This window comes from Gadus macrocephalus, chromosome 13, assembly GCF_031168955.1.
Source record: "Gadus macrocephalus chromosome 13, ASM3116895v1".
NCBI lineage: Eukaryota > Metazoa > Chordata > Actinopteri > Gadiformes > Gadidae > Gadus > Gadus macrocephalus.
This window is the reverse complement of record NC_082394.1, coordinates 19,407,454-19,425,348: the sequence shown is the minus strand read 5'-3', so window position 1 is coordinate 19,425,348 and position 17,895 is coordinate 19,407,454. Positions and strand designations below refer to the sequence as shown.

General features: G+C 43.4%; 1 protein-coding gene across 1 annotated transcript; it reads right to left on the bottom strand.

The window, feature by feature from the left end:
• Nucleotides 1-2,023: 2,023 nt before the first annotated feature.
• Nucleotides 2,024-17,605, bottom strand: mapk14b (mitogen-activated protein kinase 14b). Its single transcript, XM_060068595.1, has 12 exons — nt 17,174-17,605; nt 13,655-13,784; nt 10,980-11,038; nt 10,057-10,168; nt 9,563-9,592; nt 8,859-8,906; nt 8,488-8,602; nt 7,492-7,563; nt 6,500-6,579; nt 5,603-5,681; nt 5,044-5,217; nt 2,024-4,632 (listed from the first exon to the last, which is right to left on the bottom strand). The coding sequence occupies exons 1-12, from the start codon at nt 17,290-17,292 to the stop codon at nt 4,565-4,567; spliced, it is 1,086 nt and encodes a 361-aa protein (XP_059924578.1). The 5' UTR covers nt 17,293-17,605; the 3' UTR covers nt 2,024-4,564.
• Between the last annotated feature and the right edge of the window lie 290 nt (nt 17,606-17,895).

Sequence of the window (17,895 nt, the reverse complement as noted above, 5' to 3'; positions counted from 1 at the left end):
CCTGGACGCCAGCGTGGCTCACGGAGTCACTTGTATGATTTTTGTTTTTCTGCGTTGGGTACCGACCCCACAGTTTACTTTTCTTATTAATGAATAAACGCCCCACCGGGCTTTGAACGCATCTTACCCTACATGCCCACTACCTCCGTCAGTCAACGGACGTGGGAAGGCGTGGCTGACTGATGGGGGAGTAGTCTTTGCAGATGCATCCGTCAGCCAATCAAATCGGTTCGCCGGGTTCTTCCCGCTTCTTCCTGCTTGTTGCGAGGCAAGATGACCCGCTTTCCCGCTTTCCAGTATCGTCAGAGCCCGAGTCGCGTCACAGTGCTTAAATTTGCATACGCGATCTGATTGGATGACGGATCCGTCGCTGCCGAAAAAGTTGAAAAATGTTCAACTTTTTGACTGAGCCGAAGGCTCCAACGGAATGGACGGATCCACAATGCATTGCGCGTCCGTCCCCATTCAAAGTCAATGGAGATCAGTCAACGGACGGAGGTAGTGGGCACGGGGCGTTACCCTACATGCCCACTACCTCCGTCAGTCAACGGACGTGGGAAGGCGTGGCCGACTGATGGGGGAGTAGTCTTTGCAGATGCATCCTTCAGCCAATCAAATCGCTTCGCCGGGTTCTTCCCGCTTCTTCCTGCTTGTTGCGATGCAAGATGACCCGCTTTCCTGCTTTCCAGTATCGTCAGAGCCCGAGTCGCGTCACAGGGCTTAAATTTGCATACGCGATCTGATTGGATGACGGATCCGTCGCTGCCGAAAAAGTTGAAAATTTTTCAACTTTCTGACGGAGCCGAAGGCTCCAACGGAACGGACGGATCCACAATGCATTGCGTGTCCGTCCCCATTCAAAGTCAATGGGGATCAGTCAACGGACGGAGGTAGTGGGCACGGGGCGTTACGCCTCGTGCCCACTGCACCGTCAGTCAACGGACGTGGGAAGGCGTGGCTGACGGATGGGGGAGTAGTCTTTGCAGAGGCATCCGTCAGCCAGTCAAATCGCTTCGCCGGGTTCTTCCCGCTTCTTCCTGCTTGTTGCGAGGCAAGATGACCCGCTTTCCCGCTTTCCAGTATCGTCAGAGCCCGAGTCGCGTCACAGTGCTTAAATTTGCATACGCGATCTGATTGGATGACGGAACCGTCGCTGCCGAAAAAGTTGAAAATTTTTCAACTTTCTGACGGTGGCGAACGCTCCAACTGAACGGACGGATCCACAATGCATTGCGCGTCCGTCCCCATTCAAAGTCAATGGGCAACGGTCAACTGACGGAGGTAGTGGGCACGGGGCGTTAGAGTGTGGTATTTCTGACGTGAGAGACATTCCTGGGGCCGGGTCGCCACAAGTTCCATTGGTTTGAATTCAACTTTATCTGGCCAGTTGGGAAGTAACAACCAGTGTTGCCAGATTCTGACAGATTTCCCGCCCAAACGGATTGGGGCACCGTGGGTACAGATTGGGTCACCGTGGCTATGGATTGGGACACCATGGGAGCGGATTGGGACACCGTCAGTACCGATTGGGAAACCGTGCGCACAGATTCACACATCACATCAATTAATTTTTCCTATCATGTGACCCTAGTAGAGGGTCTCAGAATATTTCTCATTCATAACATCAATATTGAAATCTCATGGTCGATGCCTTTTGTTATTCTGCCTCCTACTGGCCTGTTTGCAGTTTCATACGTCTTTGGCGGACTATTTCTCTGCTGATCAACGCTACTAATGCTGGTTCCAAATAAATTGTAAAAAGACACACCGTTTGAAGTTATTTTTTCGTTTTGGCAAGTAGCTGTGTAATAAGCGAGATAATGTATAGACGGTCATTATCGAAAATAGGCCCCTTCATAGAGAAGCAAGGCACCTCCGCTTCGCGTCGGTGTCCTGTTCACCCTGTCTGGGCTTATTTTCCTGATAATGACCGGTATATATCCGGGGAATAGCGGTAGGCGAGATTGCTTTTCCTACAAGCTATTTCAAGCAAACAGATTTGATAAAAAATTCCTTACAAATGTTTGAAAATAGTTGCCTTTATTTTTAATAATCATATTTACAGGTGGCATGGCCTGCTATAGTGAAATAGAATCAAGCAATGAATAAAGGAAAATTCCATTCAAAAGCAAAAACATTTAAACCAAGAAATACCGCAACGAGAATAATTTATCGTATTGACATTGGGGCCTAATCAATTGGCCAAGAAGTATACATTTTTGGATTAATCTACAAATGATGCCGCTTATAAATTTCACCAGCATTCAGTGAGTAAACAAACACTTCAAGCTACAAAAATGTGCCTTGAAAGTAATGCGGTGAAGAATCTCCAGAGTAAAGTAGCCTACTTAAATCTGCAAATGCATCCAGTTGTAGCGTAAAATAATGTCAAGTATTATAGAATCACAGAATCAGATCAATCTTACACAAAAGAAATAACATACAATCGCTCAAGCAATAATTGAACAAAGTTGCAGTGGATGAAGAAAAACAAGCTTCTGATTGGTTGTAGTTCATGGCAACTGTGGATATAACTTGTATGTCAACAGAAAATATGTGTATCCTCAAATGTCCATGCACACTTCATTTAATTTTGATATAAATAAAAGCAGCCTTGTTTGGTAAAAGAGCAGCCATAAGATTCACAGCCATTAAGCTCCAGTTAGGTGTATATGGTAGTTTCCTCTGTGGGATAAGTTTTGCTCTAAAAATGCACCAATAATTTGCAATCATCTGAAATAGTTTAAGAACATTAAAAGGTTTGAATAATCAGTGTGTTGACAAGCTAGCTATTCAAAATAAATCAAAAGCAACAGCTTTCACTGAAATTGTGAAAATTTCACATGTTGACATAATCAACTGTAAAAACGAAAATGTGTTGGAATGTAATTGGTCAAGCTCAATCATCCAACTATTCAAATGGCTTCCAAGCATTTTTTTGATACACAAGTTACAGCTGCAGTCACCATGGCTTAAGTTACTGATAAAGTACTGATATAGTTTTGGTTTCGGATATAGGTTGAAACTCTCCATAAATAGAAAATATTCTTGAAAATTGACACAAAATAACATATTCTCTTTTACATCAATATACAGAAGACAAATAACAAAATATCATAAATACAGAGCAGGTCGGTGCCCAACATTCAATAAACATAAATAGAAACGCATCCAAAAAAGGGGAATACATGATTGAATTCAAAGTAATAATGTCCAGGTTTTAAAAAGAAATAAAATATGTATAACCCAATCTGACTCCATCTCGCATTAATGAAAAACAGCTGCGAGACGGCTGACCAATGCTCCCTCGTCCCACAGCACTGGCCTGGGGCACGACAACAGGAAGTGCTTGAGCAAACAGTAGAAACATGAGGACATTGGTGAGAAGGCGGACTAAAAGATTGCTAATCGTCTGGTAACGGTCTCCAAGGCTATCCTGTGTAAATAAGACATGTTGTGGTTTAACACTAGGAACTGACCCTGAAGGCTTTGGGATACGACTGCCAATTGCTACTTTAGAAAGTTCTTTAGGTATCTATACATCTAGATCTTTATATAGTATACTTGGTATAGAGCCTTAGGATCTTTTTTTTTTTTTTTTACATATCCAGTTTTAGTTGATCTTAAGTGGATTGTGATTTCAACACGGATACGGTAACTTATGTCTGGTGGGAGTGCCCTAATGTTATATTTACAAGTACTGATAGTAATTACAATTTTACTGGATGGCTTTTAAAAAATGGACTATTTTCAATCTCATCAGTGTGTCTATGCTCAGTTTTTATTTTTATTTTGAGGGAAGACCGTAACCTCAGTAGAAATACATAGATTCAAGAAGGTAAAAAGGTCAAAGGGATGTAAAAACCGCTAACTCTATTTACTGTTAATATTATGCAAGTCAATAAATAGGCTCTCATATCCAACACTAATAAATACATTTAGCCTCAAGTCTCTTATGACTACGTCTTTAGATACTTTGCATCCTTTAGAACTTGTATGTATTCATGTTTAAATACATTTTCCCAGAGAGTAAGGAGTTGAAATCCTGGGTCCACGTTAAGGTTTGACTGAAAGTGGTTCTTGGCAATTAGGACATCTACTCTGATATGGCAGCTGTGATGACAGTGGCCATAAGTTAAGAGCCCATGTGATGACATTGTCACAAGAATTACATCTGTTAAAATAGTATTTAAACGTGTGGCTCAAATAAGTATTTTTGTGATATTCACAGGGTGTCTTCGACTCAACTAAAGCTAGTAAAATAACTAACACATACACACAGAAAAACTAAGGTGAATGTGCTTGGATTCAAAGTCTGCCTTGGACCGATGGGAGTGGAAGGGCAGGAGAAAAGTACGGGAAACAAACTGTGGCGGAAGGATATGGAAGGCATAAATGAAGTGAAAGGTTATTGGCCGTAACACCCCTGAAATCACCGTGTTCCATACCAATAACCTTATCGATGACAGGCACTTGAATGTGTGTGTGTGTGTGTGTGTGTAGGAAGGATATAGTCCTAGAGAGTGTTGTCATTGTGTTGCTCAGGATAGAAGCGCCAACCCCCTCAGGATTCCATCTCGTCTCCGTCGTCGGGCGGCGGCTCGAAGCTCACCACCTCCTCGTAGGTCAGTCCTGAGAGACCACACATCACAGTCAGGTTTTAACTTCATCAAAGACTAATGTCTCGTTTGTAAGCCTTAGCGCTTCAACACTATTGGAACGTTCATTCGATGAATCAAATCATTTGTATTATTATTGTAAAGTTGATCATTGATGAATGTTTGTATTTTGTCATTGTTTCAAGTATAAGGGTTAGGGTTAATAACTAAACTGCTGCTTATAGATACATTTTGTTTTACAATACATTTCTATTATGTATCCGATAACTGATGACTGCTAGTAATAGTTTCCCCTTGGCCGCTCTGTACGGCAAAGCAGGCCCATCTAAGAGAACACTGTGCTCCGGTATGTTCCCGAGATCTCAGACTCCATTACTAAATCAATAACACAGCTCCATTTAGCTGCGGTAGCATTACGACTTACTCTTCCATTCCTCGATCTCCAGCTCCCGGCTTTCGAAGCTCTGGTCGTAGGGCTCTGCCTCGGGCTCGTCGTCCGGGTCGTGGTACTGGGAGAAGTAGGCGTGGGCGAGGGCCTCCGAGGCTGTGATCCGCTTGTCCGTGTCCAGCACAAGCATCTTCTCCAGGAGGTCCACCGCTGGGGGGGGGGGGAACAGCACACAAAGAACCAGGTGAAAAACCTACGCGCCAGCCAGGCAAACATGGAGCAGAACAGAACAGACTCCACCTCAGAGCCTCCAATTAAAAACAAACCCCCTCATTGGAAGACCCAGTTAATCACTTCTGGAAACAGACTTTCAAAAATGTGCTTATTGAGGTGATTGAGGTGATTATTCATAAGCATTCAAAGTACTTTGCCTTCTCAGTAATACTTCATGTTTACGTATATTATTATTTCAGGGGTGCCTCGAAGACATCCATCGTTTAATTGTTTAACGAGACAATCCTGTGCTCCACCAGTAGAGTGAGCTAGAGTGTTGAGGCACCCATACAAGCACCGCTCAGTGTGAACTTGAACCTACCGAGCGGGTTTGCTCCGATGAACACATCAGTGAAGTTTCTCTTTGGCATCTGAGGAAGTGAGTTGATGTAGTTCCTTGCCTGTGAAAAGAAAAAAACACTGAACCTCTGTTGAATTGTTTTACTTAATAATGGTTATACTAGGAGAGAGCGTCAACGCTAAACATCAAGTATACACCAAGTAGTCTGCCTCAACATTGTTAACCTCAGCAAACAGACTGCACAGTTTTCCCCTCTATTATGAATGTTGATTCAAGAAGTCAGTATCTGGGACAGGCTTTCAGAGAAGTCTAGGGTCTCTGGTATCTAAATGCTCAATGTTACTGTGCACAAGGGATGCCAGTGATGCCCATTCTGATGAGAAACATAAAAGGCAACGCCATCAGGGACGGAGGCGCTAAAATGGCAACTCACATCAGACTCTCCTATGACAAGCCATAGAAGGAACTGCACAAGGCTGCAACAGGTTGAATTTGAATCCAGAAGGGCAGAAAGGCAATGCCTTGTATTACATTTCTCAATTGTCTAAGTGTCCTGAAGTTATTGAACCCTTCCGTCTCAAATGTACAGCTTATATTCTCTGAAACCAAAGGCAAGACGATACAGTAGAATCAGATGAGTCTCCTTTTCATGAATAGTGCACTCCATAGAAAGAATTGCGGCGAGGAGAACGTAATGCAACCTTCCCCTCTCCACTTTCAGCTAGGGGTTTCCCTGATAACCCACATCTCATATATTCACTCCATGTAGCTTTTTCTAAACTGTTTAATTCCAACAGTGATTTCTCTTTGCAGATCCTGAGAGCCAATAAAGAACTCTGAATCTATGGTTGAATGGCAGTTGTAGCTTGGTCATGTGCGAGCATGGAGGGTGGCTGTGCGGCGTGTGTGCGGTCTCACCTCGTGGCTTGGCATCCTGCTTATGAGAGAGACGGGGGGCGTCCCCGTCAGGCGCATTATCTGCTGCAGCTGGTTTATATCTTTGGTTTCCAATCAAGGAGCCCCACAGCAGCATGGACATCATTCAAATACACAGTGTGTCAAAAGGAGGAGATCAACAAAAGACAATGGGGCAATTACAAAGAACAGACCGCGCTGCACGATTGGACTGAAGGAAATGTTGCTCTGCACTTATCATTCGGAATTATCCCGCTGCCTATAATACAGCCAGGTCTAATTGTGTGCTTCAGTCTCCAAGTCTGTGGACATTGCACAGTAGAGAGTAAACAGATTCAAAACTTGTGGATTTCCTGGTTCGGGGGCACTATTGGAGAATGCTTCCTAGCCAGGGCAGTAAGTATGCATTTACCTGGGTTCAACAACACAAAGATACAGCTATTAGAGTTGCTAAACCCTCGTTTGGAATATAATTGATCGCCATCTCAAGTGGAAAATAAATCATGTGCCCAAACTGGCCAAATCCAAATTCGTCCACGATCAAACTTACACCAATAGTAAACGTTCTTGCTTAATGGATGGTGGATGTCCGTTCACAGTAATTGTAGATGTACCACTGAACCAAAAAGTGGTTATGGTTTGTTCAGACCTTACCCTGCGACTAAAATTAGATGACAATGAAACAATAAAAATCAATCACATTGTATTGAACTTTGAAATGCGTTGGCCCTGCAGCCATTTTGATAAGATTTGATGAACACTTGATGACTGCCATAATCCAGAAGAACCATAAATCCCTTCCGGGCTTCATTAATCAATGCATGGATAGCAGAAGTAATAAAGTGCTCATTAGTGGCTGTCACAAATCAAGAATACAGTGGTAACTCAGACAAAAGCTCAAAGCTTCAGAACCCCAGACTCTCCAGCAGGTGATCTCTCTCCCTCCCCTCTCTCGATGTGAAGCAGCGTACAAACACACAGTGCTGAAAGGATACGGTCAGTGCCCGGGAAGAGCGTTCTTCCGGTGAGGAGTTCCGCCATGATGCAGCCCACCGACCAGATATCCACTGGGTCCCCAGAACACACAAACAGGTCAACTCAGGCATCGGTTGCAATTCTACTTTCAATGTGATTTTTTTTTTTAAATGTAATCTTCTGAAACGGGGCTTGGTGGAAGAGAAGCCCTTATTTATTTTGGTTTAAAATGATATTGGTATGGTCCGCACCGGATGTGCATTGCGAAGGAGATCATTGCAGAGGTAATTGCATGCTTTACATTAAAGCCTCCAGTATAGTGGGTGCAACCGGGTGCAATTTTGGACACCCTGGAAGTGACTCTCCTAGGCTGGACATCTGACCATGACACCAACAGAGTCTTGAGTCTTGGTTAAAACCCAAACTTATTTGAATCCATCTTCAGGGCATCATATATGCACGGCAGCCTATGTATGCCAGCTTATGTATGCCGAGTAGGGTACTGGCTGTGTTAATGACACAGCCAGTACCCAACTCTGTTGTGCCCAGATTGCTGTACATGGCATGAACCTATGCAATCTGCCCCGAATGCGAGCCTGGTTCAACCCATCGGATAACAATATGAGCAGGATCCGATCTGCGACTTTCCCGACCTGACTTGTTAATGCATCCTGGCTTGATCGCGTGACACAATTTTCAGTTTAACCACGGCCGTAGAAATTAATGATGGCAAATCTGATAATATTCAGCCAGAAAACTAAAAAAAACAAACGGTCTGTTCCCTAGGTGATGGTTGGGGACTACACACGCCAGCTCACGTTATTTGCCTAGCTGATTGAAGCTGATCTCTCAGGCTGCTGCCAGTATGCAAGTGAATGACGAATGATCATGTGCGCGTGCATGTGTATAGTAGTCTTTAGTAGGGGTGTTCCTTACAAACAGGTGTGTGTGTGTGTGTGTGTGTGTGTGTGTGTGTGTGTGTGTGTGTGTGTGTGTGTGTGTGTGTGCATGCACACCCGTCATGTTGTAGTGCATCCAGTTCAGCATGATCTCTGGTGCGCGGTACCACCGCGTGGCCACGTAGCCAGTCATCTCGTCGTCGGTGTGCCGGGCCAGGCCAAAGTCCAGGATCTAAATCGGAGCCGGTAGAGAGACAGCGCGTGTGAGTGAAGAGGAAGAGAGTGGGTGAGTGATAGTGACAGTGGGTGAGTGATCGAGAGCGAGAGTGTGTTAGTGTGGTAACAGCGAAGAGAGGAGTAGGGGGTAGGGGGGGCAATAATGAGGGAAAACAAAAGTAGTGAAATCAATTTGATTTGTTTCTTGTAGAACCCAATAGAATGAATAAAAATCATTGATATTTAGTTAATCAGTCTTAGCGGCCTTTTACCTTCAGCTCACAGTCCTCATTCACTGCTAAGTTGCTGGGTTTTAGATCCTTTAAAAAAACATGAAAAGGAACACATGGACCCTGTTAGTGCACAGCCAAACCATTCACCTAACCATTCCACAAAGCATTCAAATTTTTTTCAAATGTAATCTGTTTGCTAAGTTATATCAACTCTTTGATCAGTCAATAGTGCGCTTAACAGTTACTCGCAACTCTTTCTAGGAGATTTGTTGTGTGTGTGTGAGTCATGATGACACAAGCAAGTTTCCCCTCGATGATGTCATCATGACACACCCTCAAATAAAGCCTGGGTGAACAAACAGCTTGCAAACGTGTTTTCTCATTTCCCACTTTCTCACAATCAAATCCCAATGGGTCAGATATAGATTGAATTGTGTAAACTGGGTTTGAGTCCTCCCCGTTTTACGGGAAAATACATCATCATTTTAAAGAAATAAGATGCAGTGTGTCATTTGGATGGCAAGTTGTTGAGAATGGCATTTTTTTCTTAATCGCAACTTTTGAGTCAATGAATGTGAATTTGTGTCCCTGAATGTGTTTGAGTCATCAGCATCATAACATTGTATTCTACTTTGGGCTTCCATAAACTTCCATAAAATCAATCTGAAATGGCCCAAATAGAAGATAAATACATTGTATTTCAATATCTTAACACGTAACACATTAAAGTGGCAGGCACTTACCCTGTGTATGATATCTGCTGAATGGATGTACTGTAGAGAAAGAATAAGGAATAGCATTTTTTTTATTATCCCTTTATGATAACTAATAACTGAGCAATGTTATTGTACAAAAAAAACACTGATTTGGGTTTGAAAACCATTCCTGCAGTTACAGTAAAAGCCCTGTATTCCCTTTTTAATCAAAGCATGGTGAATGCTCTGGGGTTATGAATACAAGCCTTCGTATGCGATTAATGAGTGCACAATAACAACGTTAGGCAGTGGCAAAAGTTAGCCTACAGTGCTTTCATTAATCTTAACACATTTTCCAGGGCTGGTGGTGTATTAAAAAAGGGAAAGCAATGGGGAAATGTTTTTACACCAAGCTATTTTCACGACCTTACTGACATGATTGGGGCAGGTACCATCTTATGCACGTTTTAGTTTGTAAACTGGTTGATGGGGACGACATCTGACCCAGGATGGGACAGATAGGGGTGGTAAAGAAGACTGACCTTTAACCCCCTGAGGATCTGGTAGATGAGAAACTGGACGTGGTCGTCTGTCAACTTCTGACATTTAACGATGTTGTTGAGGTCCGCCCCCATCAGGTGGGTCACGAGATACCTTAAATTATGAAGGGAGTCACAAAAATATTGCAGTATGTTTTTTGGCTGATATTTACTGAATTGTAAATGCCAGATTACATTAATCAATTTCAGATCACTTTTAAAATACACTGATATATATATATATATATATCTCCACATAAACATACATATACATGTATACACACACATCTATAAATCAATATATCAATATTTGACCAAACTGAACTAAACAAATACATTGCTTGATAAATAAAATGAAGAATAAAAATGATCCGGCCTCCCCAAGTGTACATAGGCTATGTCCCTGCGGTGTGCACACAGTGAACTGATCAACAGTGAGATTAGCGAGGATTGGCGGGCATTTGCAGAAAACACCTCCATCTGTGGGAAGCATTGTGTGCCCTCGCCTCTCCGTTTTCCATCCTCTGCTCATGGAGAGGCAGAGTCAAGTGGAACATGTTGGGCTGTTGTTTAGCGAGCAGTAAAAGGGCGTGTTCCCGTCACACACATCTCCACGATACATGCGCACCCAGCTTCAGACGATTCAAGGTCGCTGACTGTTTTCTTCACACACACACACACACACACACACACACACACACACACACACACACACACACACACACACACACACACACACACACACACACACACACACACACCACCTTTTATTTGCAGAACACGTGTCTTTAGAATATGACCTTTTGTGTGTTTTGGATGCTACAGATTCAATTCACTCATTAGGAGATTAGAATTCTTATCGAAAAACGATACACACTATATATTTTTTTTTCTACGGGCTGGTAGGAATTTAAAAAATCACCTACACATCAGTGAACTCCTCAAGGCTCGTGGCTGGTGAGAACACATCCAATAGGCCGATCACCTGGGAAACAGATTGGTCAAAGGTTAGACATCGAGTGGCGTGATTATTCTCTAACCTCTTTGACACCCAATTGGGTCGACTTGAACTTCAACCATGCAAATGTAAAGTGAGTCAAGATCCCTGTTGGAAGAACAGGAAAGTGCTTGTGAAGGAACCCATCGTAATTGTCACTCAGTGTATTTAAAGTAGGTCACCTTAACAAGGCTTTGTCGGTGGCCTGCTGCACCTGGACAATTATATTCTTAAAATAACGCATCATGAAAAATACAGTCAAACACAGCCCGACAATATGTCGGGCAATATGTCAACCCCTCAAATTGTACACTTCTAAATTATTTTGGGCAGGATTCAAATATGCGCACGTTATCCGTAGTGTACGAAAAACACGAAACAGTGCACTACCGCAGTGCCTGCTACATCGAGATATTACTCCAGGATGTTGATTATTTGTTCTTATGAACTGAGGGCGAGGACAGGCAGGGGCGAAGGGCGTCTGCATTTTACCTAATAAAACGTGTGCACACTATTTTTGGGACTTTCTGCTCTCCCGTCTTCTAAAAAGCTCTCCCGTGGGAAGCACAACTGTGATTGCACAACAACAGGAAATCCACGCAGAGCAGAGAATGCCAGTGCACATTTTGGAGAAAGAAAAGGGAAGAAAAATGCTACAATAAGAACTACTGCAAGCGGCTGGCAGCAGAGTTTGGGAGCCAAACAGAGACTGCAATAAGATCAGAGGAGACACTAATGTGCCGTTAGTGCACGTGTGCCGGCACGTACGCAGGCAGCTTGAAGTCAAAAGGATCCAACACCAAGCCCTCTCCCCCCTGTCCCTGGGGGGAGGCACTGGGGTGGGTATGATGTTTCAAAACACGGAGGCAGCCCGCCCACGCAGGGCGCCAACATGGAGCTTATTGGCAGACGAGCCAAAACAAACAGCCGATTGGTCCACTCTTATTATCAAAAAAACTGAGAACCCATGGAGTCTCCTGGCAACAGGAACAGCATAATCCCACCCCCACGCCCATTCCACTGCCCACACGGATTGCATAGGCTGCTTTTCACAACAGAGGGATTTAGGGTGCATTGAAAGCAGGGCTTTGTCCAAACCTATATTTCCCAATAACAGAGTGCAGATGACATTTGTCGTAAATCATTACAACCATAATACAAACCAACAGACTTGAAAATCTCCCTGTCTGCATTATATGGCTGGTGTGTGGGTGTAACAGACTTTCACATGCATTCATAAGACTTTGCTTCACCGAAGCCTATATATCCTAATAACAGAGTCTGGAGGAAAGCCATCAATCATAACAGCATAAAACACCAACTGAACATGCTTCAAAATCACCCTCTAGATTGAAGGGTTGGTGTGTGTGTGTGTGTGGGTGCCGGGGTGTAATCGATTTTTTCCCATGCATTTATGGGACTTGTTCATGCATTGTCATGTAAACATTACAGCAATGGGTTAACAAGTGTCTGCAGCCTCTCCCCCCCCCCCCCCCCCCCCCCACCCCACCCTTTCCTTTCCTCAAGCGAGCATGCAAGTACAATGCGATACCAATTTCCTCTGTTTAGTCAGCGGGGAGAAAAAATTATCTGGCTGCCGTCAGGACTGAGATTGTCTTTGAAATCACACTTTTGTGGCGAGGAGGAACCGAGGGCACAAGTTCTCACTTCGATCAGCCCCTTTGTCTTCTATTACATGCAGTACCCGTGTGTTCATAGGTCGACACTTTGATCAGCCCCTTTGTCTTCCACATGCAGTACCCTCGTGTTAATAGGTCGATACAGTGCCCTTTCAGTTACCTAGATTTAACATCCCTTAACATTTCACAATTTGAACTCTGATTAACAAACTGCCCAGCGTTCAGTGACACATCACGCCAGACAACCGAGTGGACATTAATAATTTTCTCTACTTCCCAGGTTACAGTGTAACAGGAATTAGGACCAAGTGTTTCTGTTGTTTTGGTGAATACACAGAAACAAAGGTATCACAAAACATTAAATAACTGCTTCTGGAAGTTAAGTGAGGACGATTGATATTATTGCTTTGGCAGCTTCGCGTTACGCATCGCACACTCCGGCATGGGGTGACATCTTGTTTTGTTTTACTTACACAGGTTGTAAGACTACCAATTGCTTTTTATCCCCTCAGCAGGAGTGGGTATTGCGGTCCTACTCCCATAATTACAAGTATAGGAGAAAACAAAACACTTAACGCTCATATTGGGCTTTAGTCTTTAAAAGGAAAGTTTCCAATTTTAGCTTGTCGGGTCAACCCCGTTAACCCATCATATTAGGACCTTGTTTTCCTCGGCAAACATGTGGTCATTAGCTCTGAGTCAACAATAAAAAAGCACGTTAAGCTAGGTTTAAGCTTGGAGAGGTTTTAAAAGTGTGGGGTCAGTGCCACAAGACCTAAATGCCTTGACTATGTTGTTGTTGATAATAATTCCTATTTAAGAAGACCTTAATGACATGAAATGTGAACGTTTGCATATTTGAATGCACTGAATATTTCGTAGATACTGGGTGAAAGGCTCTACAGCCCTTGCGGTCGCCGCCTGTGTAAGGCAGGAACCCCCCCGGTCCAGAGGTTTAACTTACGTTCTCGTGCTTCATGTGTTTGAGAAGCCGCAGCTCCCGATAGGTCCGCTTAGCGTGGATGATGGACTGGAACGGCCTGGACAGCTTCTTCACCGCAATCTTCAGATCACTCTTCACGTCATATGCCGAGCTGTGAGCGAGAGCAAGAGAAAGATGGAGAGACAGGCACACAATGGTTTCAGACCTAATGAATCTCATAAGAAATTTGGATATGAAAGTGTGCAGCAAAAACGCTGACAGAGATAATTATGCTTTATTTTCTGTTTTGTATAAATTCTAAAATCATGAACTCGTGGCCACTTGAAGAAGCGATTAGGTGGCGCCAAATTTGAGCTTTTCGATTCATGCATCATAAAACACAATATGCCCTGGGGTAACAAAGCCAATAACTTGTTGTCTAACATACTAGCTCCGGTGTGTTTCATATAAACAACTCATCATTTAAGTAATAAAAAAACATAATGACTACACTGTGTGTGATTACACATTGTGTAGAAATTAACACAATACCCAGGTAGAATCCATGGGCAATCATCGTTTCTCTACAATATTTATTCAGACATGTTTAGCCCTCAGGCATGCTAATCCTGTTGTTGCACATTCAAGACTATTCAAAACCTCTGTAATGTATGGAGAGAAGAAGAGTATTGTTGTGTTTAAATGCACAATGTTCATAACCCAAACTTGATGTACTGGTATACTTGAAAAATATTTATTGCAGACGTGGAATTTAACTTGTTGAGTAATTAGCTTGCTATTTGATACATAAGCATCTGAAAAAGGAAAATATCACAATGCAAGATATATGAATATATGAATACAACTATTAATCAGTCTTCTCTAAAAGGAAACGCACTCACTGCAGCAACATGAAAATGTGTTTTGAGCTCAATACAAGCAAGAAGACCAATTTGAGCATAATGATTTAATATTCAGTTGCACGACCATAAAGACCCAAACTCCATTAGGCAATGTGAGGCGAAAGTCATCCTAGGAGCAGCAGCTGGCTACACGTCGCATCCAAGTAGTGCAAGTGAGAGCCCTGTGCTTACTTTCACTCTGGTCATCATAAAAAGGCACAGCAAGAGAAAGCACACACTGACACAAGTGCATACATACAAGAAAGCACAAGGGCACACACAGATATGCACACACACACACACACACACACACACACACACACACACACACACACACACACACACACACACACACACACACACACACACACACACTGTGAAGTCAAATGATCTACAAACGTATTCAAATATCGGAAGACTATCATCTAGGGACAACAGAAACACTGGCACTCCCAACGTGCAGGCGATGGTAGCAGTCACATTCCTGACATCAATAACATGCCAACATAAAAAAAATAACTCGCTAAACGTGCATAACTTAATGCCCTAACTCTTGGGAATAGGATGAAAGGAAAGGAATTGAGTTATAGCATAGGCTGCACTGGGGCCTACATGCAGCGTTATGAACGTAAAAGCACATGCATGTGTCTGTGTGTGCGTGTTTGCATGCACGTGTGTCTGCTAAACGGCAGAGCAAACAGAACGCTTCTAAGTGGAGACAGCAGCAAAATTCGAATTAGGCCAAGTTGAATGCAAGTGCAATAACGTGGGTCCATAAAGTGGCCCGTAAAAGAAGCCGAGAGGCCAAAAGACATGGCCATTGTCAGGAAGGGCCAGCATGAGAGGAACGAGGAGCAGACGGGTCGTAATCACCATTACCTGCAGCTGCCGGTGAACCGAGTGACACAGGCCTGTCCTTGTGTCCCTCCTGGCCTTTTTATCTTGCTACAGACGACAGACATGTGCTACCTAACTGGAATGTTTGACACGCCGGGCACACAGCATGTACTGCAACATGCCATTGGCGGCTCCCGGCCATAGCTATAGCCAAACACTTCGACAATTGACTTTAGATTCTGTATCCAAATCGAAGGATAGTCGGAAAACTGAGGTCAATACCCAATCTAGTATTCATATGTTTTGGGTGAAGCAGTATATGAACTGGCTTTGTTTGTCAAGCATTGTGTTTTGGCAAACAGTTACAGCACGCAACTGTAGGTTATTTTGTACTGTGTGGCCAACCATGGGCAGACCCCTAGTGACCATGCATGGGGACTTATGGGCTGCAAAGATAATACAACTCACACAATCAATTTATAGGAAATGGGAGTTAAAAAATGAGGAACAGAGGCTCAGTAGGCTTTTGCAAAATATGAAACTTCTGATTAGAATGGCCATGGATTATACAATTTGAATCACAAGGTGACAACTTCAAACCTTGACTTCGCTCTCATCACATTTTTACTCTGAGCTTTCAGCAATTATTGAAATGTGTGCTTGTAAAAGTAACGTCAGGAGAACTGTGAGTGATGCTCTCATCAGACTTCCTAATATGAATGTATTATTTCCAGCCCATACATTTTCTTAACACCCATTCAATATTCCCATTGGACCCTCACTCTATTGCAAAACTTTTATGAACGAAGCCTCCACCAAATGTAATGATTATACTTTGCATTATAAACTTACATTTTCCATCGTGTTACAAACAATTTGCAATAAGTTACGTGTGTATGGGCACATTGGGCACGGTAGATCTACCAAGGTAAAAAGGTGTATGGGTCCCCAACCATTTTGCACTAAAGTGGGCCCATTCCCGCCTTGAGGAAGAAAAATAGACAGTGCGAAGGTGTGATCTGCTTGATCCCTAAGCAGGTCTACGTGATGACTAATTGACTCTGAATCAGTCATTCGTGCTGTTGAGGCGACCACCTAATCTCGGGACTATGAGTCATATGGGTACAACAACGGGAGAAGGGGTGACATCATTCTAGACTCATCACAGTCGATTGGAGTTATGTTGCAAGAGCCCAGTATGGGAGAGGGGCCCTTTCCCGAAACCATGTGACACGGTTCACAACTGTAAAGTAGACTAAATAAATGCATGCATGCCCCCCCCCCCCCCCCCCATACAGAGTATCCTGCAAAAGAAAGCAAAAACGTAATCCAGCAGCATTTGCAAAGTCCCAACTGTCCGTTGCGATTTTGAATTGTAAACGGACACAAGAATATAGACACAAATATAAACATCGTAAAACTAGATTCACATTTCCGCTGGATGGTGGATGCAACAAAATAAATGGATTTAAACATGGTTCTAAAAGCATGAACGTCCATCTTTATACAGCGTTACCATCCAACAATGTACAACTGTTATACTTCTGTTATTGTGCACGAAGCAGTACCCCTCAACTCTGGAAAACCAAAGGATATGAACCACAATAGCTAAAGAACATGCACGAAAACAATAATAGCCCCCACCCGCCGAAGATACGCGAATGGCACCGAAGCATGCACCACCATGTGCATCGGGCAGCGCATACAGTGTGTGAATATATGTAGAATAACATAACATAACAATATATTAAAACATGTTTTTAGGCGTAACGCCAACCCCGATTGCATAAGGCAATGCGTTTGCTCTCCACGGTTTCCTTACCACACAGATCCATAAGCACCAGAGCCCACCGGGGATAAGTTCTGATAGCGCTCCGGGACCTCCCATATGGTTTTGTTGAGCTCCTGTCGATAAAACGTGGGTCTCTCGTTCTGCGACATTCCTGCAGAATAGCCTGCCCCGCAGAGACAAAACAAGCGAGTCGAAACTTCTGCTCCCCTCGCACGGTGTGGTGGTAAGTGCCCCGTAGAAAAAAACAATCAATCGGGACGTTTCAGCATTCACTGTTAATCTGATCGCTTCTGCGTGCAAACACGCTGCAGTTATTCTAATCTCCCTCCGTGCACGATGGGGTGAAAAGGTGATTTCAAACGACTTCTTCTCGGAGACCTTCGAGACACCAACAGCAGCAGCCACTAGGTTTTCCCCGACGACGTAAATTCCGATCTTGCTTCGTCTTGCGGAAACGTAACCTCCGTCACTCCACTCGCCTACGTCACTCCGTCGGTGACAGCGCGCGCTCACGAATATCACAACAATCTCGCGCGAGGTAGAAAAACTACATTTGCAGCCAAGATTGTATTGTATGTATATTCCCAGTATTATTTTAAACATTTGATATAAAAACGTAACTTTGGAATTACTAGCTGGGACATATAACCTGTTTCTCAAATGTCCTGCATGTGTATGTCAGTTTTAGCGACGCCTTGTGTTCTTTTTGTAACAGTGCCACAGTGAATTATTCTAAAGTTGTTTATTTTATC

Bases quoted from the DNA above. Each gene is read 5' to 3' on its own strand.
- mapk14b (XM_060068595.1), bottom strand. From the start codon at position 17,292: ATGTCGCAGAACGAGAGACCCACGTTTTATCGACAGGAGCTCAACAAA. The intron at 10,169-10,979 runs GTAGGTGATTTT...TCATAATTTAAG, and splicing joins CTTGAGGAGTTCACTGATGT to GTATCTCGTGACCCACCTGA. The intron at 6,580-7,491 runs GTATCCTTTCAG...TGGAAACCAAAG, and splicing joins GCTCTTCCCGGGCACTGACC to ATATAAACCAGCTGCAGCAG.